Genomic DNA, 17,404 nt, shown 5'->3' with positions numbered 1-17,404 from the left:
CGTGGTTATTTAAATTTAACGAAAGATATTGAAAAAGGGGGCCGCTACGTACTGTATTGTGAATTTAAGTACCTTTAGAATACATCAAACTAGTTTTTGTGTTGCTGGTTTCGTCGATCTAGGAACTCAAAACAAAAACGGCCGTTTTATTTATTTTTTATTTATTTAGAAATTTAATTCAGGCAACAAGGCCCATATTACAAATACCTTACAGACTAACATACATAATGTATTTTATAAACTTAAAACTAAACACTATTTAGTCGACAAAACGGCGTGGCTCCGTTGCATCGGCTGCTCTTGTGTCGGATTCGGCAGTTTGGCCCGGAACCTCCGAAACACGACACCTTTCGGGCAGGCTTTAACTTTGGACGCATAGATTGACGAATCCAGCAACATAAAAACTAGTCTGATGTATTCAAAAGGTACTTAAATACACAATACAGTACGTAGCGGCCCCCTTTTTTCAATATCTTTCGTTAAATTTAAATAATCACGACTATTTAGCTGTGGCGCTAGTATGCACGTTGAAGGGTTCTTAAACCTAATTTCTTGACTTTCGATCGATAGAAAAAAAACACGAACATACCTAAACTGCAAAACGTAATTCAAGACCAAAAAAAGTATTACAATGTTGCTACTGCAATAATTTGTTTGTAGAATATTAAATTCCTTTTGATAAATAATCACGCAAAGATAATTTATTTATTATTAATTTTACTCCTACGATTTAAAAAAGTACTTTGTAATACTTATTTTTACATAAATACAAGAGCGTAAAAAGTGGCAACATTTTCTTACTTTTTTTGATCTTGAATTACGTTTTGCAGTATAGATCAAAAACGCACCTTAAAAAATTGTAGGTGCTTAAGTAAGCATTTTTGCACAAAAGCTAAAAATATTAAAATTGCCTCAAAAAATGCCCAATTTTATGTTTGATCGACTTATTGATTACTTTTTTGTTAAGAATTAGAAAAAGAAAATAAAACTCATTAAAAACATGATATCCGCAATCCCAGGCGCTTACACTCATTGATAGTCTGAGAGAAGGCCAGCGCAAACCGGCGGAGCGCAGCGCAGATCACTTTAAAATCATCAATGTATATTCTTCCCTATATAATTACATACAGGTATAGATTTAAGCGCTTTGAGACTGACCTCGGAGCATCAGGAAGCACGTTAGAGGATACCACTGCGGTAGGCGCCGGCATCCGCGGCAACCCCGGTATGCGCCGGGGTAGCAGCGGGACGACGGAGGAGATTTCGTACCTCGTACACACTGTCTTAGTCACTAATCCCTTTTGATAGAGTACACGCGGCGGCATGCCGCGGCATCCCCCGGCCTGCGCCGAAGTGCTCCCTGGTGCGCCGGCCGCCAGCGCCGGGCTGGCGGGCGCTCGCGGTATGTCGCGGGATTTTACCTCGCCGGTGTGCGCTGCACGGCGTAATTCCTCCTCGGCGATCTGCGCTGCGCTCCGCCAGTTTGCGCAGGCCTTAAATCCTCCCCGGTGGTTTGCGCTGCGCTCCGCCGGTTTGCGCAGGCCTTTAAAGAATATCCTAAACCTACGGGGCCTTAAAGGCCTGCGCAAACCGGCGATGCGCAGCGCAGATCACAAATTATAAATATTTCCCTTTCCGAAGGGTTCGTCCTCAAAAAAGTCTTCTATTATTATACTACAAACAATTGATACAACCATTTCAAAGATCCTTGAATGAAAGACATCACCACTATAACACCTTATAAAACATATGTTTATTATACTTATCCAGTTATATTGATTGTTATCGATCTAATCAATGGTATATTTTAATAACTAGCCGAATAAATTGCATCATCAGATGACAATAGCGTCAAGAAGAGATCACCTCTGTGTTAACCCTATTAATGCGCGCGGTAATCTAACGTTTTTAGTTTATAATTACCTTTAATTAATTTAAATGTATAAATTATTAAAATCAATTACATACGCTTATAATTTACTTTATTTAATAGTTTTTAATAAATCTACAATCTTGTTAAGTAAATAGTTAAGTATTGTAGGACAATCTTACACATCGATTTCAGACACAAAGTCCCTAGAACTCCTAGGGGGCAGTTCCTATATTTGTAGAACCCCATTCGATTTCAGTAGATTAGTACTTATATGGTCCCAAAGAGTAAAATAAGTTGTATGGGTCTCTATTGAACTCAGATCTGTCCAAATGACTGGTCGACGCCATAGGAGACAAAAGATTTGGCAGCTTCCTCGCAATTTTTCCAGTGAGGAAATGTCGTCATAAAGAAAACTAATAATTTATTCGTTTTGTATTATTTATTTTTAATGTACTTAATGTATTTTAAATCGTTTTTAAGTCTATTATAAAATAGGTACATATCCTATACTAATCCTATATTAACCCAGGGTCACGTCAGCTTTGAAAAATGACCCGTGTACCCCATTTCAATCAGCTCCGTTTAGTATCCACATTTATAACACTAAAATACTCGTAGAATAGTTTTCTAGACTACAGCTATGGATTGAGTATGGATATTAGGCCCTTAAATATTAATTAAAAAAAATAAACAAATTTAAAATTAATTCAAATAGGACGTTTTTTTATTAATAAAGACTTTCTTTTTATTAATTTATGTGTTAAATATATATTTTCGTATTAATCGTAATCTAATAATGACTTTTAAGTTGGAAAAATACCAATATAGAGAAAATCAGTCACTACAAGCGCAATCGGGGAATCTGCAAGCATCAGAGGGTTAATATTCGTACCGATGACGCTTCAGCCCATTGAAAACGGACCGTGCAAAGAAGTCCACAAGTAGTATATAAACGCCGGCCGCCGAGGCAGGAAGCATTGCAATCATTATTATCTTTTATTTTTATCAAAAAAGGGAACATGTATTCGAAAAATATTCTATTTATATTCGCTGTTTTGGCGGCAAACGGTGAGTTGAAAACAAATACGTGATAATTATAAAAAAAATAGAAGTGCATCGAATATAACTAATTTTAACGATCATTTGAATTTAATCAATATTTTATTTCGAGTAAAAAAAACTTTTTCGATTGGATATCCTGGAAATCGTTAGAAATCCTATTAAATTGCTGGTCACTAGTCTATGTCAAACAGTAAAAAAAATTCAAGTACTTCATAAATGTTTAAAATAGCAGGAGTGAAGTGCTGATTGATTAATAAAAGAGTTGAGAAAAAAAAACACTACATTATATACTTAAGTAAGTACATAAACTTAAATAACTGAAAAAAAAAATTGTAAAAACTTGAATTCCATTAAATTACAAGTCATTTCTACAAAAGGTTCTCAAAAATAATATTCACTAGGCTATTAAATATTTATAACTTGTTACCTACAAAGTACACAAGTATATAATCAGTGCATTCTGCGTCCTTTATCTTTATGTAATTGGCTTCGTGACATACTATGATATTTACGATTTAACTATAAATATTAGACGGTAAATACCTACTATTGGCAAATGTGTTAACATAAATCTATTCAATAATACATCTATATCATTTATTCTATAAAACCCTTTTAAATACAATTGCAACACTGCCTCTGATATTTTACAAAAAATCCAAAAACTGTAGGTCAGGTAGGTAATCAACAAAAAAAATCGAAATATGAAAAAGGCCGGTCGACCTGGGGGCCGATTTTTGAATTTCGATCGTTCGATTTCGTCACTCGGAAATCGGTGGAAAACGGTGAAATGGTAATTTTTGAAAAACGAGCGACAGAAATTGGGAATCTAGTGGTATTGACCACTCGTTTTCTATTCTATTAGTAGAATTTAAATGCCTAGTAGCGGAGATATTATTCAACGAATTACAAGAAATCGACCGGTCGAATTTCAAAAATCGGCCCCCTGTTCTATTAAATTTAACGAGAGTCGATTGAGATCTGTAGAGAAGAATATCCTGACAGACATAGGATAGCAGTTTTGAACAAACTGAAAAAGAGACCTTCGCATTCGCGCGGCCAAAAACGAATTTTCCTTTCATGCAATACAAAACAACTAGAAAATTTGAAACGCGTAGATTTTTCCTTTGTAGCGCTGAAATGCGCAAACATCCGCCAAAATATTGTTAATTGCAGTCAGTTCATTCATAGCACGTAGTCGCTGAAGGATTAGATTTCAGGGATTCCTTTACCTTCACTTAAACTTATAAAAGTAGAAAAAATACTGCATAAGTACCTATATAAACTTTAATCACTTTATAAATAACCAAGTATGACGGGTCACCCGTGGATTTCAAAGACCTCGACTACTTACAGAATACTAAATGTTAATACTAAAAATACAGTATTAAATGCCATTACGATAAGTAAATAATATCGCGGAGAGATCTTAAAACTCTGTAGGTATCCAACTGTAATTCACACAGAAAAAAAAGTCTGTTTTTTAGTAATTGTAGGCCTATCCTTTTAAAATGTAAAATCCAATACGCATCAAAATGTTTTAAAATAAAAATGCAAAAAATTGAGGATATTGCCAGTCCATATTCACGCTTGAATTCAAAAATTCCCTACGGTTGGTTGATTGGTTGTAATTTCAAAACATCAACTGAATCACATTAAGTAGCCGTTTACACAGCATAGCGTAGCTATCGCAAATCGTTCGCCGTTAAATAATAGTTTTCTCAACTTACTATTTTACTCTATATATGACGCCTAATATACATCCCAGTTAATCTCTTATTCAGAACTATTATATTTCCTACGGAATTCTGTCTAGCAATCTCGTACGCCTAAATATGCTAACTATGATATTGCACGAATTATTGCAGGTCCGCTAAAGAGATTGATAATAATAACGGCCTTTAGGATAACTACTATTTACTTACTCATCTTAAATGCATTATCGTATGCGATAATTCGGTTTGCAGATTCAGGAACTGGATAATGTCACGATTTAATCTAACTAATCGTAGATAAGGTTTTTTGTCTAATAACAAGTGACATTAATTAGTACTAATCAATTATGCATTTTTGGTGTCTATAGTTTTTGAATGAAATTGATACCTAGTGCGTATATTTGTACCTACTATTGACTTTATTATTACCGTCATTACATTGCATAATATCATATCATGTCACATACCGTTTACATATGCTTGTAAATAACAATGTGTCGCATAAACTAGAATTAAACAATTTAATATCTACCATAGCATGTATGAAACGCGCTTGTGAAAATCCCATTATTAATAGTAAAACCCAAAATTAATAATAACATTTATAAACTTATTCAAGATTAATTCAAAATCGAATTGCGTCATTGGCGGGTTAACTTTGGTTTAGCGGGTTAGCTTCCCAATTTAAAGCAGGTGTCTATCACTTTTTTTTTAATTTAACATTTCTTTTTCTGATGGAGATTGTTTTCTTATAAGAATTGATAGACCTAGGTATACAGTCAAGTGTAAAAATATGGGTGCACTTATCACACTCAAAAATATGTCCAGCTCTAATGTCAGCGGATTAAGAACCTTGGGACATATTTTTGAGTTAGTGGTATATGCACCCATAGAATTTTTACACTCGACTGTAACTAGGTGTTAAAATTCCGTTACGTTTTGGCAATAACTTATGCATGTAATCATAATCATATGTATGCATCGTTTTGCATAATTCGACATTTGGTATAAATGGCAATAAAAAACCACGATTACCGTCACTACCGCGATCTGAATTTAAGATGAATGCTTTTTTTTCTATCCGACGCTTGTCTGAATTCGGGGCACGTACGAATTCCATAGTCACATAACTTACGCCGTCTTTTCCTAATTTATTAGTTGGAAAAGAATTAATTATACTTAAACATTCAAAGGGTTATAAAAATGCATTAGATTGAGTTGATTTGTAGAATTTTAATTTTAAGTTTTTTTCTGATATTCAACTTTGAATAGCAAATTCACGATTATACGAAACAAATGCACGTGTATATTGAGTTATTTATAAATGTTATTCATTCATAGAAACTTATCTACACGGCAGTGTGCTCGGCCAAGTTCAAAGAAAAAGTCGTGCTAAAGGGTCCCGCAGCCAACATAGGGAATAAGTGGTTACAGTCAAATCTCAGTAAATTTTAGTACCTATGATGTAGATTAAATTTCTGAAAGTATACTTCGGACAAGGTTGCGCCCTTATAAAAAAATATCAGGAGCCCTTATAAAAATCACTTTTTCCCTGTTTGCTGCGGGGTCCTACCTCACTTCGTTGGCTTTAGAGACAAGGTGAAATTTTTCAGCTTCGCTTGCCTTGGGCTGGGGTTACCGCGCGTCTGACCAGCGGCGCTGGGCCGTACTCCACCCCGCCTGCGGAGGCCGACAGCAGTCCCCCATCGCCATCGCGGCGCGCCAGGCCATCCCCATCTCCATACCCGCTATGGAACTCATCGGCTACCAGAACCCTCTACCAGGCCCTCTCACCTTAACAAACAACGGTCATTCTGTCACTCTAACCATCCCTAAATACAGTTCAGAGGAAGAGAAGAAAGGATTCCGCCTACCTTACATCTTCGGCGGACCGTTAGATAACGAGTATGAAATCGAGGGCCTGCATTTCCACTGGGGTGACAAGAACAACCGTGGTTCTGAGCATACGCTGAATGACATGAGGCTGCCTCTTGAGATGCACATCGTGCATAGGAATAAGAAGTACAGGAACTTGGCCGAGTCTCTGCAGCATCCAGATGGAGTTGCCGTCCTTGCTTTCTTCTACCAGGTATATTATACACTTACTTACCTACTTCCGTTGGCACTACAACCCTGTGGGTCTTGGCCTCCACTACAATATTCCTCTAGTTGTCGCGGTGCCTGGCGATCTTCTTCCAATTGGTTAACTTTCCCGTCTTCCTGAGATCTTCTACACAATATATCCAACGCTTCGGAGGCCTGCCTACCAGGTATAAGTACGCTTCACATTTTTTATCAAATCCAAGAGTAACATATCCGTATACTGCTTCCATTTATGTTACATAGGTATGAGCTGACATTACTAGCGAGCAATGCAGAATTATCAAGTGTCAACATTCTCATTAATACCTACAATCAGTGCCGGACATTTTTAATTACCAACTTAATGATTATACATTACCATAAATAATCCATTATCCAAGCATTTATTCTGGATGAAGAGCGTGTCACTCAGGGCTACTTGTTATAGACATCAATATATTCGTGCAGTTCTATGAGATGGCTTCATAAATGATGTTTTCCTAAGCATAAATATAATAGATCATACCGCTGTCTCTATATTGCAACTTCACGAATATTTTATTTGTTTTTGAAATCGATCCTCTTCATCGTATGTTCTTTGTGATTAGTGTACACATATGGACCAGAAAACTTTTGGAAGAGCAACGAATGACATTCAAAATTAAATCCTTAATTTAAAACCTCTACTTAGGTCGTTTTTTTCGCTGGCATATTTAGATTTCTGGGACTCAAGGGCTTAAAGCTTTATTTACCATTGTAGGTGGTGGAATTCGACGCCAAGCTCCTCAGCCCCATGGTGAAGAACCTGTCCATGATTGAGGCCTACAACAGCAGCATGCAGCTCCCGCACACCTTCTCGCTCTCTTCCATCCTGTCCGGACTGGACTCGGAGAGGTTCTACACGTACAAGGGCTCTCTGACCACCCCGCCTTGCGCTGAGGCCGTTACGTGGATCGTGTTCTCTGATTATCTGCCGATCTCCGTGTTCCAGGTAAGTTAGATGATATCTATTGACCTTTTGAACAGCTTGACCTAGCTCTTTCCCGGTTACTGAAAGGGCATTACACTTTTAACAAGCTAAACACTTTCCCAGACCTACGAACTCGGACGGGAAAAAAAGATGGCCTGATTGAGATTAACAAGCCCCTTCTGATGTTTTATTTATTGAATGGCTATTGGTAAATGTCAAATTATATTTCGTACAACTTCTTAGACATCTGGCAAGTGCCGAGGTTCGGTTAAAAGCTGCAGGCCTTATCTCTTGGCTCCTTAGCGCATGTTTACCACCACGATACTGTCAAAAAAGCCAAATCTGGGTTGTTTGCCACGTTTGCCACATCAAGCAGAGTTACTTTGATTCAGTGACTGCAATTATTAGAACTATCCAAAGTATTCTCTCTCTTTCCTCAGCATTATTATTTGTTCCATCCAATTATGGGGTCTGCTATTCTCTCCACTTCGCGCGATCGGACGTGTCGTACACTGAAACGTCGCACTGCCCATCTCATCTTCGGTCTTCCTCTTCCTCTGGACCCAACAATGTTCAAATCCACAGCAACATTCCCGATGTAATTCATTTTACTCGTCCAATCCATCTTAGTTAGTCGACTCTCTTGTAGCGTATCGGCGATATCACGTACCATACAATCGAAACTATCCAAAGTAATATCATTATATCACATTTAAATGTTCTCTAGATGGACAACTTCCGCGGCCTCCTCTCCAACCTGAACCTGCCCCTTGTGGACAACTTCAGGCAGCTCCAGCCACTCTTCGGCCGCCGGATCTTCGTGCGCATCACCTCGAAGAACCCCAAGTTCAAGAAGACCAAGCTCCACTACTCCAAATATGATTGGGTCGGACATAAGAAGGCTGACAACGACGTTGGCGACTTCGATGAATAGATAAACGGATGTTAGCTGTTAGTTCCATAGAACCGTTTCACTTTTAAACTAGATGGCAGCACTTAAATGCAGGGACAGTTACCGGTGTAAATATATAAAAATATCTCATAACATTTACAATAGTTCTTTGATATTATAGAATAGTATTTAGGTTAGGATACTGATTGATCAGATTAGCTAAATTAAGTGCAAAAAAATACATAAACAACCGAGATACCGAAATTGAATACCGGTTAATTTGTATGAAAAATATATCGGTATTTGGTCCCTGCTTAAATGTCATAGGTAGCTTAACGCTTCGTATGTATAAGCACTGATCAGTGCGAACGAATTTAAACCTATTCTATTAAACAATGTATTGAAACTCGTGCGCATCACGATCAGTGCTTAGATATACGAAGGGTTATAAATATGTTTACATTAAATCGTCATTTTTTTTACCGAATTGTAATAGTGTAAGTAAGTCTTTAACAACTTATTCGCCGTGTGAACTATTGGTGCTCAAGGTAGCTGAATATCAACTTTAACGATGTAGCAATAAAGTAGTGTATAGATATTTGTTTTTCATTGTATCTGATGGCAACTATTAATTAATACCAGTCACCGATCTATATTGCAGTACTTATTTTTCTTTTTTAGAGTTTCAAAACAAAGCTTCTTAAACAAAACATTGCTACTAGTTCATATGAAACTATATAGACTAGTAGCGACATCTGTTGTCAAATATTACAATGAATTGCTACTTGTTGATATGGAACTATATAGACAAGTAGCGACATCTGTTATCAAATATTTCTACATTAAGGGAAAAAATTATAATTCATTTCAGTTCTATGGAACAAATGGAAATCGTCTACTCTACTTTAAAGCAATCTCTACGGGTCTTCTGTCGTTCTACTAATGTTAGAATAATTTATTATGTGTACAGAACCTATTGTATGTGTGAATAGTATTATTATTAAATAAGGTATTAATAAACTAGTGATTGGCATATGGTAATTTTATTTAAACTAAATACATATATGGAATTTATAAATACATAAACAATAAACATATGTAGATAATAAACAAATAATATATGATAGGTTAACTAGGTACTGTAGTTCTCAGATCCGAACATCGACTGAAAGAGAGAAAAAGTGCATTAGTATTGCTGTCTCAGAAATAAATTAAAAAATATACATACCATCATAATTCACTATTTACACTTTTAGTAACACAACACTCTCTGAAAAAAAACACTGGCATATCACAAAACAACACAGTCATTTCATGAATTCACAGTTAACACGGTTGACAGTCAAATTTCAGTTTTATTGTATCGAATCAATTACATCAAAATCAATCAAGTCTTCAAAATAAGACCAAACATGCTCACAAACAAAAATCATGTTAGGAAAATAAAACACTCCATTGGTATTATTTATTTCATGATATATTCTATAATACAACTTCAACAACTATACAAGGTTAAATGTATTTCATAATTATTACATAATTTATTCATTATTTTAAATAGATCCATATCATTGAATGGTACAACAGGTTGAGAAAAATAAATTAATTTGCATATTTCGGTTTGTAATGAAAGAGTGTCATTGAAACATTATTATTAATAACAAAAAATGCCTTATAATAAGGACTAGCAATCTCCTTACAAAATGTTCCGCATTTAAAAGATACTTTCTCTAATAACTTTGAACATGTTTTGCGTGTAGAGATTTCGGTCATTTTAGGGTGCATTTACACTGAATTGTTCAATGAATGTAGTCGCCGAATAAAAGTATTGAGTTGCCAGGCGACATTATTTGAAGTGGCGAAAAACCCAGAATTTGACGCAGTGTAAATGCAAAAAAAAAAATCCTATGACACTTTCAAAACGATGGAATGTAAAACGGTATTAATGTCGGATTGCACTGTTAGTTAGTTGACGAGTCAACTTTGGGTCGGCGTTAGCGTATGTACAGGTGCCGCGGGCAGCACACAACATGCAATAAGTTACACTCAACGTACCAGGTCTTCGGGGTTGAACATGCCCTGGAAAGAAATAAATTTATTATAAGTAATGCGCGCGTATATGAACTATGGCGTTATTCATAAACGCGCTACAAGCAAGCCAACTTTGTCAGTAGAAAAAGGCGCGAAATTCAAAATTTGTGTCAAGGATCCGCGCCTAGGTTATTCAAATTTACTGACAAAGCTGGCTTGCTAGAGTATACATATTGTATTCTATAGGAGCGCCTTACTAGACATGGCACATAAAAAGGGGCGGCAGAAGGCACAAGAAAACGGGAGCGGCAATTAATAAATAAAAACTAACGGTGGCAGTATACCTTCGGTCGGCCCTCGGCGGCCGTTAATAATTGGATTAAATTATTTTTAGGAAAATAATAAAACTAACTTTACACTAGATATGGGGGCTACTTCATGGAATCTCACTAAATTATGTGACACAGTATGAAAAATATTTTTTTGTCAGATAATTTATGCATGCTTAATTGTACAAGATAGTATTGCAAGGTACTGTCAGTATTCACAGATAACAAATTCAAGGGTATTTAACTATTTAAAGGATATTTTGTTTTGAAGAAGGCATCTATTATTGTCAGTTTCTCCTTATCGGATAATAGTGTGGACAAAGAAAATGAACTTCTCTCTAAATATCTATGTGCAGATTTGTATTGCAACAAATTAAATTAACCTATGACAGACAGACAGGCGGACTTGGCGAAACTATAAGGGTTCCTAGTTGACTACGGAACCCTAAAGATATACATATGTACAGCTATGTTAGTCTATCCCTTACTCAGCACGGGGCACGATAATCGTTGCTGGCATCATAAGGATGGTCCTAGGATAGATATCATAGATTCTCCAGCACTAAGCGTACAGGGGCGGAAATGTATCTAAAGATGTCTCAGTTTGTCAAGATGAACTTACCTTAGCGCGGCGCAGGATCGAATCTTTGCTGGCATCATAAGGATAATCCTTGGACGGGATCTCCAGTACAGCTGGTTTAGGAGCGGTGTGCCCGTCAATGACTATGTCTATGTGTCAGTATATTTGTTAAGATGAACTTACCTGAGCGCGGCGCAGGATCGAGTCTTTGCTGGCATCATAAGGATGATCCTTGGACGGGATCTCCAGTACAGCTGGTATAGGAGCGGTGTGCCCGTCAATGACTATGTCTATGTGTCAGTATGTTTGTCAAGATGAACTTACCTTAGCGCGGCGCAGGATCGAGTCTTTGCTGGCATCATAAGGATGATCCTTGGACGGGATCTCCAGTACACCTGGTACAGGAGCGGTGTGCCTGTCAATGAGTCTATGTGTCAGTATGTTTGTCAAGATGAACTTACCTTAGCGCGGCGCAGGATCGAGTCTTTGCTGGCATCATAAGGATGGTCCTTGGATGGAATCTCGAGCACAGCTGGTACAGGGGCGGTGTGCCCGTCGATGACGTGTCTGATGAGCTCAGCGACGTTCTGGTTGATGAGGATGATGTCGATGTCGTCCCGCTTGATGAACCGCTTGAAGCAGTCTTCTATCTCGCTGACGGGGGTGTCTGGAAGGGTAGAAGATTACGTTTGTAATTAATTATCGTCGTAATTATACCGTTATTATGTTAGAATACCGGGCATAACACCTCGGCTCACCAGGGATCACTCCCAGATGTCGTCGGCAACGTCAAGGGTCTGCTAAGCTTCGTGGTAGAGTTGGGTTGGCAAGAATAGTGTCGCCAACCAACCATGCCGAATGCGAATTATACGTCGAGTTGCGGAAACTAAGCCCGCGAGAACCTATAACCTATAGGTTTGTTATTGTAATTGATGTAGTTTGAAAGTTGAACGAATTATTGTTTACAAAAACTTAACCCCTTTTTTGCGGACGTCAAGATTAGGCATATTTTTAACGATGAGATTTAACCTTTTCGACGCCAATGACCGATATATCCGCGCAGCAGGTTCAACGCCAAAGACTGATTAATCGGTAACAGGCCAACATAGACCTATGTGCATACGCATAAAGTTCAATTTCAGTTTTGACGCTACGGTGACGTGGCGTCCGGGTGACAGTTTTTGTTTGGTACGGCGTCAAAAAGGTTCAAACTCATTGTTTAAAAATATACCTAATCTTGACGTCCGCAAAAAAGGGGTTAAGTTTTTGCATGGCTTAGTATGGAATGGATCCTTGCCAAAGCATATGAAGGATTAATATGGGATATACGCTTTTTCACATTGGTGTCAAAGCTATCGCCATAGCCTGTTGACGCCTACAACTCCAAGGGTGTTCCAAGGGGGTCAATGGAAGACTGATACCTAATACAACAATAGGGAACTAAAAAAAAATTACAGAGCTGCCTAAAAGCTATATATAAGCTATTAGGAATTGAGTACAATCGGTTGTTCTGAGATTTTAGTTTTTCGAAAATATTTCCCATTTTTTCTAACAGTTTTTTCTTATATTCAAGACCGAGTTATAAAAAGAACCAATGCGAATGCAATCTTCCGTTCAATCCCAGCCCTGGGCATTAGAAGTCTTGGTCACTTTTTCATTCAAATATGACATATATTTCCGATACATACATTTTGCCTGAAACTTCCTTGATATTTCATATAATTTGTAACACTTTCAACATAATGTAAATCAAACTACAAAAGTTGAACACAGTCTGATGCTGAATAAACTCAGAAGTGCTAATTCATGAAACAAGTGTGAAACAGTTCAAAATTGATCTTGGCAATGTTATACTTGGCTGATGTTAGATATACCTACTTAGTGTAGTTACAGAGTAATTGTATTATGGTTCTTAAGGGTAATTCCACTATTAAAAGTTCAATATGGTTCCACAATATGATAAATAGAATAAAAAGCTACCCTTGAAAACATTCAATGAAATGGTAACTCGCCATAGGACCTATGCAGAAGCATGAGTCATAAAACAGAGTACAGATCGATTTCACTCAGCAGTGTGAATGCTATTGGTGACAGACAAGTTGGTACTACCAACCCTTAGTGCCAGTTGCCCCATCCGCACTTGACAGACTAATCAATATATGCCACCCGGCTCTCCACGGTGGTTTACAAATACAAATACAAATATTTATTAATAACACCAAAGTTACAGGTCAAAATGTCTAAATAGGTACAATTTCAATGTCGCAGTATATCATTTCATATAGTACAGATTTAATTTATATAAATAATAAATAAATAAATAAATATTATAGGACATTCTTACACAGATTGACTAAGTCCCACAGTAAGCTCAAGAAGGCTTGTGTTGTGGGTACTCAGACAACGATATAATATATATAATATACAAATACTTAAATACATAGAAAACACCCATGACTCAGGAACAAATATCTGTATCATCATACAAATAAATGCCCTTACTGGGATTCGAACCCAGGACCATCGGCTTCGCAGGCAGGGTCACTACCCACTAGGCCAGACCGGTCGTCAATATTAATTATTCATTTACATTTCGTATAAAAACAATAATTACATTAAGTATATGTTAATACAACGTATGAGTATTAATAAGTTATAACCTATAACCTATTACCTATGTATATGGTAATTTAAAAAACTCCTCGACATCATACAAAGATAAGGTTAGTAGCCACTTTCGCAGTCTACATTTAAATACATCGGTGGAGGCTGCATCTCTGACCGCTGCGGGTAGTCTGTTATAAACGGACGGACCCATAATGTATGGAGAACGCTCTGACTTCGAAAGCTTGTGTTTCGGTGTGACAAGACGGTAACTATATTTATTGCTACGGAGCGCATGACCCTCATTCGTGCCGCGCTTCTTGAACAAGTGTAAGTTAGTGTGAGTGAATAGCGCCACCTGGTACACAAGTTCGCCTGGCAATGACAAGACCCCTAGGTCCTCGAAGAGGTTCCTGCATGAGGTGTCGGTTGGTGCTTTAATAATGGCACGTAATGCTTTCTTTTGCATTCGAAATATGCGCAGAGAATCAGCCGCGCGGGCCCACACCTCGGCACCGTATGTGAGTAGACTATGCACTGTCGCAAAATAGCAGGAGCGCACTACGTTCAGTGACGCGGTGTTGGCCAGCCTACCCAATGCGAAACACGCCCGCCCAAGTTTCGAGCTTAGCTCATCGATGTGCCCGTCCCAGGTGAGAGAGGAATCGACTAGAAAACCCAGCAGCTTTGTCGACCGTACTTGTTGCAATAACGTGTCGCCGGCCTTCACATTGAGAGACTTTTGAGCTTTACCGTTCAAATCGAATGTCAGGAAGCAAGTTTTGTCCCTGTTCAATGCGAGGCCGTTCGACGCAAACCACTCCTCGAACTTATGGACTACTTGGTTAACTTTAGTTTCGAGCATAGCGTCCGAAGGAGCCTGAATTACCGCAGCCACATCATCTGCGTACATATAAATTTCGGCGCCTCTAATGGACGCGGGAAGGTCGTTCAGTAAGAGGCTGAAGAGCGTATTCGACAGACACGATCCCTGGGGTACCCCGAGGACATTCTCCAGCTCCGTGGAGGTGACACGTCCCCCCTCGCCCACCACCACTTGGATCCTGTTGGACATAAATGAGGAGAGCAAGGAGAGGACCAGACCCCGAATCCCATGGAACTGGAGCTTGTCGGCGATGAGGCCATGGTCTGCGGTGTCGAACGCGCGCGAGAGGTCGCAGCACAGCAGCGCCACGCGCAGGCCCGCCTCGCGCGCGCTCAGCACGCGCCACACCACTTCTCGAACCAGGTCAGTGGTCGCGCGTCCTGCCCGGTATGCGAATTGACGATCCGATAAAATGTTTCTATCCAGTACATAATTCAGCAATCTCTTATTTAGCCCTACCTCTAATATTTTACTGATTGCTGGTACAAGGGAAATCGGTCTGTACGATTTAGCTTCAGATCGTTTTCCTTTCCCCTTGTACAGCGGACTGATTTTTACCTTCTTAAGGGCAGAGGGGTAGGTCCCTTTGCGAACGCTAGCGTTACAAATGCACGAGATCGTAGTAGCAGTTGGTATTGCTATTAATTTAAGTAAGCTTGCGGAAAGACCGTAGTAGTCGGTGCTAGTAGCTTTACTATGAAGCTTTCCATACAATAAAATTAAGCGGACTATTTGGCCATTACAAACAGTTTGATCCAACCGACCTTTAGCCTAATACTGTAATTACACTTCAGTTAGTGAACTTGATTAACAACTAGCTACTAATTGTTTGGAACCTATATCTATTTTAGGAGGAAACAATCCGTAAAGAGGGTTAATAAAACATTTTTAAGTTTGATCCAAATATAAACCGGTTTTTTGTAACATTGATACTATATGGATAAAAGTATAAATAAATATTTTGATGCAAAATGGTAGGTACTTACTTTTGTCAACAACCATGAAATTTGGGTGCCTGTTCTTGTTGATTTCACCGATACCACCCAATAAGAATCCAACGCAGGTGTCCTGAAAGCAAAACAATTTCCTTTTTACATTTAATAACTCTTAAATACGGGCACAAGAAATCAAACATCAAAAGCAAAACACAATCCAAATATAAGCTTTTTGCAAGTGTTAGATCATAATTACCTCATCTCCGATGACGCTGATCAGTTTTCCCTTTATAGCGGATTGGAGGGCCATTTTTTAGGATTTATACTGATATTTTTGTGAATTATTTTGCGAAGAATGAGATGAGGAACTGTCACAAGGGGCTCGTCACCTGACTGATTATAGATTTTGTGTTGTGCGGTTGGTATCACAATTTGTTCATGGAAAACTATTCAATGTAAAGATGTGGTCGTTATTAAAAAGAGCTTAAATAGTCGAGGTGTATTTTTGTGAAAAATTAACTTTTTAAATAATTTTAAATTTCCTAAAGTACAAATTCATTCTTAATATTCAAATCCCATGCTGAAGTATTTTTGTTATAAAATACAGTAAGAGCCAATTTTCAGTAATGATTGCTACTGAATAATATTAAATTTTATGGGTGTTTTGATTTTCATATGATATAAAAGAGAAATACACTCGCAAAACGTCAATCGAAAAAAAACTATGAAAAAATTGGAGAGTGACATTTGACGTTTCTACTTGTTGCTGTTGACGCTATAACGTGTTTCATATTTTCACGCAATATGCAATATTTTTAAGCTCCGAGAAACCATTTAACTAATAATTATAGTGTAAAACAATAGCTTTGACATAATGCTATCCATACAAAATTACGGTAGCAGCTCAGAAGACGACGACGACAATGAGACCGAAGGCACCAAAGTGGAGACCAACGAAAAGCTATTAACGCATTTAAAACCAATAGATCCTAGTTTATCAGTTGCTAAGAGTATGCAAATAGTTGCTGCACCTGTTGTAATGCCTACCGTAAGTATTTCTTTTAGTAAAAGCTTCCTTTTTAAACAATTATGAAATGTATACAAAATTGCACGTAGTTACAATTTGGCAATATGATTTCCAGAATAATGACGATACTCGTGTGTTGATACCTACTGGCGGAGAGTTGATGCACAATCCAAAATATGAAGAATTATTTGCCCCCACATATGGTCCCGAGAACCCATTCCAGACTCAGCAAATGAAGGCACACAAGAATACTCTTGCAGGTTAGTGCAGGGGTTCCCAATCTTTTTCAGTCCTCGGCGCACTTGCAACTTGTTCAAGTCTTGGTCGAACCGTAAATTTTTCCATTTTTCCTTTAATATATTTTCTATTGATCATTTGCAGATATATCTGTGTGATAAAAAATTGGGGAAGTAGGTAT

General features: G+C 37.9%; 3 protein-coding genes across 3 annotated transcripts in view; 2 read left to right on the top strand and 1 right to left on the bottom strand.

Annotated features, from left to right (window-relative positions):
- The first annotated feature begins 2,806 nt into the window (after window positions 1-2,806).
- On the top strand, window positions 2,807-9,624 carry LOC134664620 (carbonic anhydrase 7). Its single transcript, XM_063521349.1, has 5 exons — window positions 2,807-2,941; window positions 6,264-6,739; window positions 7,493-7,723; window positions 8,430-8,705; window positions 8,909-9,624. The coding sequence occupies exons 1-4, from the start codon at window positions 2,893-2,895 to the stop codon at window positions 8,634-8,636; spliced, it is 963 nt and encodes a 320-aa protein (XP_063377419.1). The 5' UTR covers window positions 2,807-2,892; the 3' UTR covers window positions 8,637-8,705; window positions 8,909-9,624.
- A 425-nt stretch (window positions 9,625-10,049) lies between these two features.
- LOC134664621 (V-type proton ATPase subunit F) lies at window positions 10,050-16,373 on the bottom strand. The gene is made up of 4 exons (XM_063521350.1): window positions 16,216-16,373; window positions 16,011-16,092; window positions 11,996-12,201; window positions 10,050-10,673 (listed from the first exon to the last, which is right to left on the bottom strand). The coding sequence occupies exons 1-4, from the start codon at window positions 16,267-16,269 to the stop codon at window positions 10,641-10,643; spliced, it is 375 nt and encodes a 124-aa protein (XP_063377420.1). The 5' UTR covers window positions 16,270-16,373; the 3' UTR covers window positions 10,050-10,640.
- Window positions 16,374-16,710: 337 nt separating this feature from the next.
- The window catches only part of LOC134664756 (pre-mRNA-processing factor 17), a 61,930-nt gene continuing 61,236 nt past the window's right edge, over window positions 16,711-17,404 (top strand). Inside the window, exons 1-2 of the mRNA XM_063521501.1 lie at window positions 16,711-17,007; window positions 17,102-17,246. Coding sequence (XP_063377571.1) covers window positions 16,834-17,007; window positions 17,102-17,246 — 319 coding nt within the window. The 5' untranslated portion in view covers window positions 16,711-16,833. The remainder of the gene's footprint in view (window positions 17,008-17,101; window positions 17,247-17,404) is intronic.

The sequence above is a fragment of the Cydia fagiglandana genome, chromosome 5 (genome assembly GCF_963556715.1).
Source record: "Cydia fagiglandana chromosome 5, ilCydFagi1.1, whole genome shotgun sequence".
Classification (NCBI taxonomy): Eukaryota; Metazoa; Arthropoda; class Insecta; order Lepidoptera; family Tortricidae; genus Cydia; species Cydia fagiglandana.
This window is presented reverse-complemented; position numbering and strand designations above follow the sequence as displayed.

Coding starts and splice junctions, on each gene's coding strand:
- LOC134664620 (XM_063521349.1), top strand. CDS start 2,893: ATGTATTCGAAAAATATTCTATTTATATTCGCTGTTTTGGCGGCAAAC. Junction 6,740..7,492: donor TCCTTGCTTTCTTCTACCAG/GTATATTATACA, acceptor TTACCATTGTAG/GTGGTGGAATTCGACGCCAA. Junction 7,724..8,429: donor TGCCGATCTCCGTGTTCCAG/GTAAGTTAGATG, acceptor AATGTTCTCTAG/ATGGACAACTTCCGCGGCCT.
- LOC134664621 (XM_063521350.1), bottom strand. CDS start 16,269: ATGGCCCTCCAATCCGCTATAAAGGGAAAACTGATCAGCGTCATCGGA. Junction 16,093..16,215: donor TCAGCGTCATCGGAGATGAG/GTAATTATGATC, acceptor TTTTGCTTTCAG/GACACCTGCGTTGGATTCTT. Junction 10,674..11,995: donor CGATCCTGCGCCGCGCTAAG/GTAAGTTCATCT, acceptor ATTTCTTTCCAG/GGCATGTTCAACCCCGAAGA.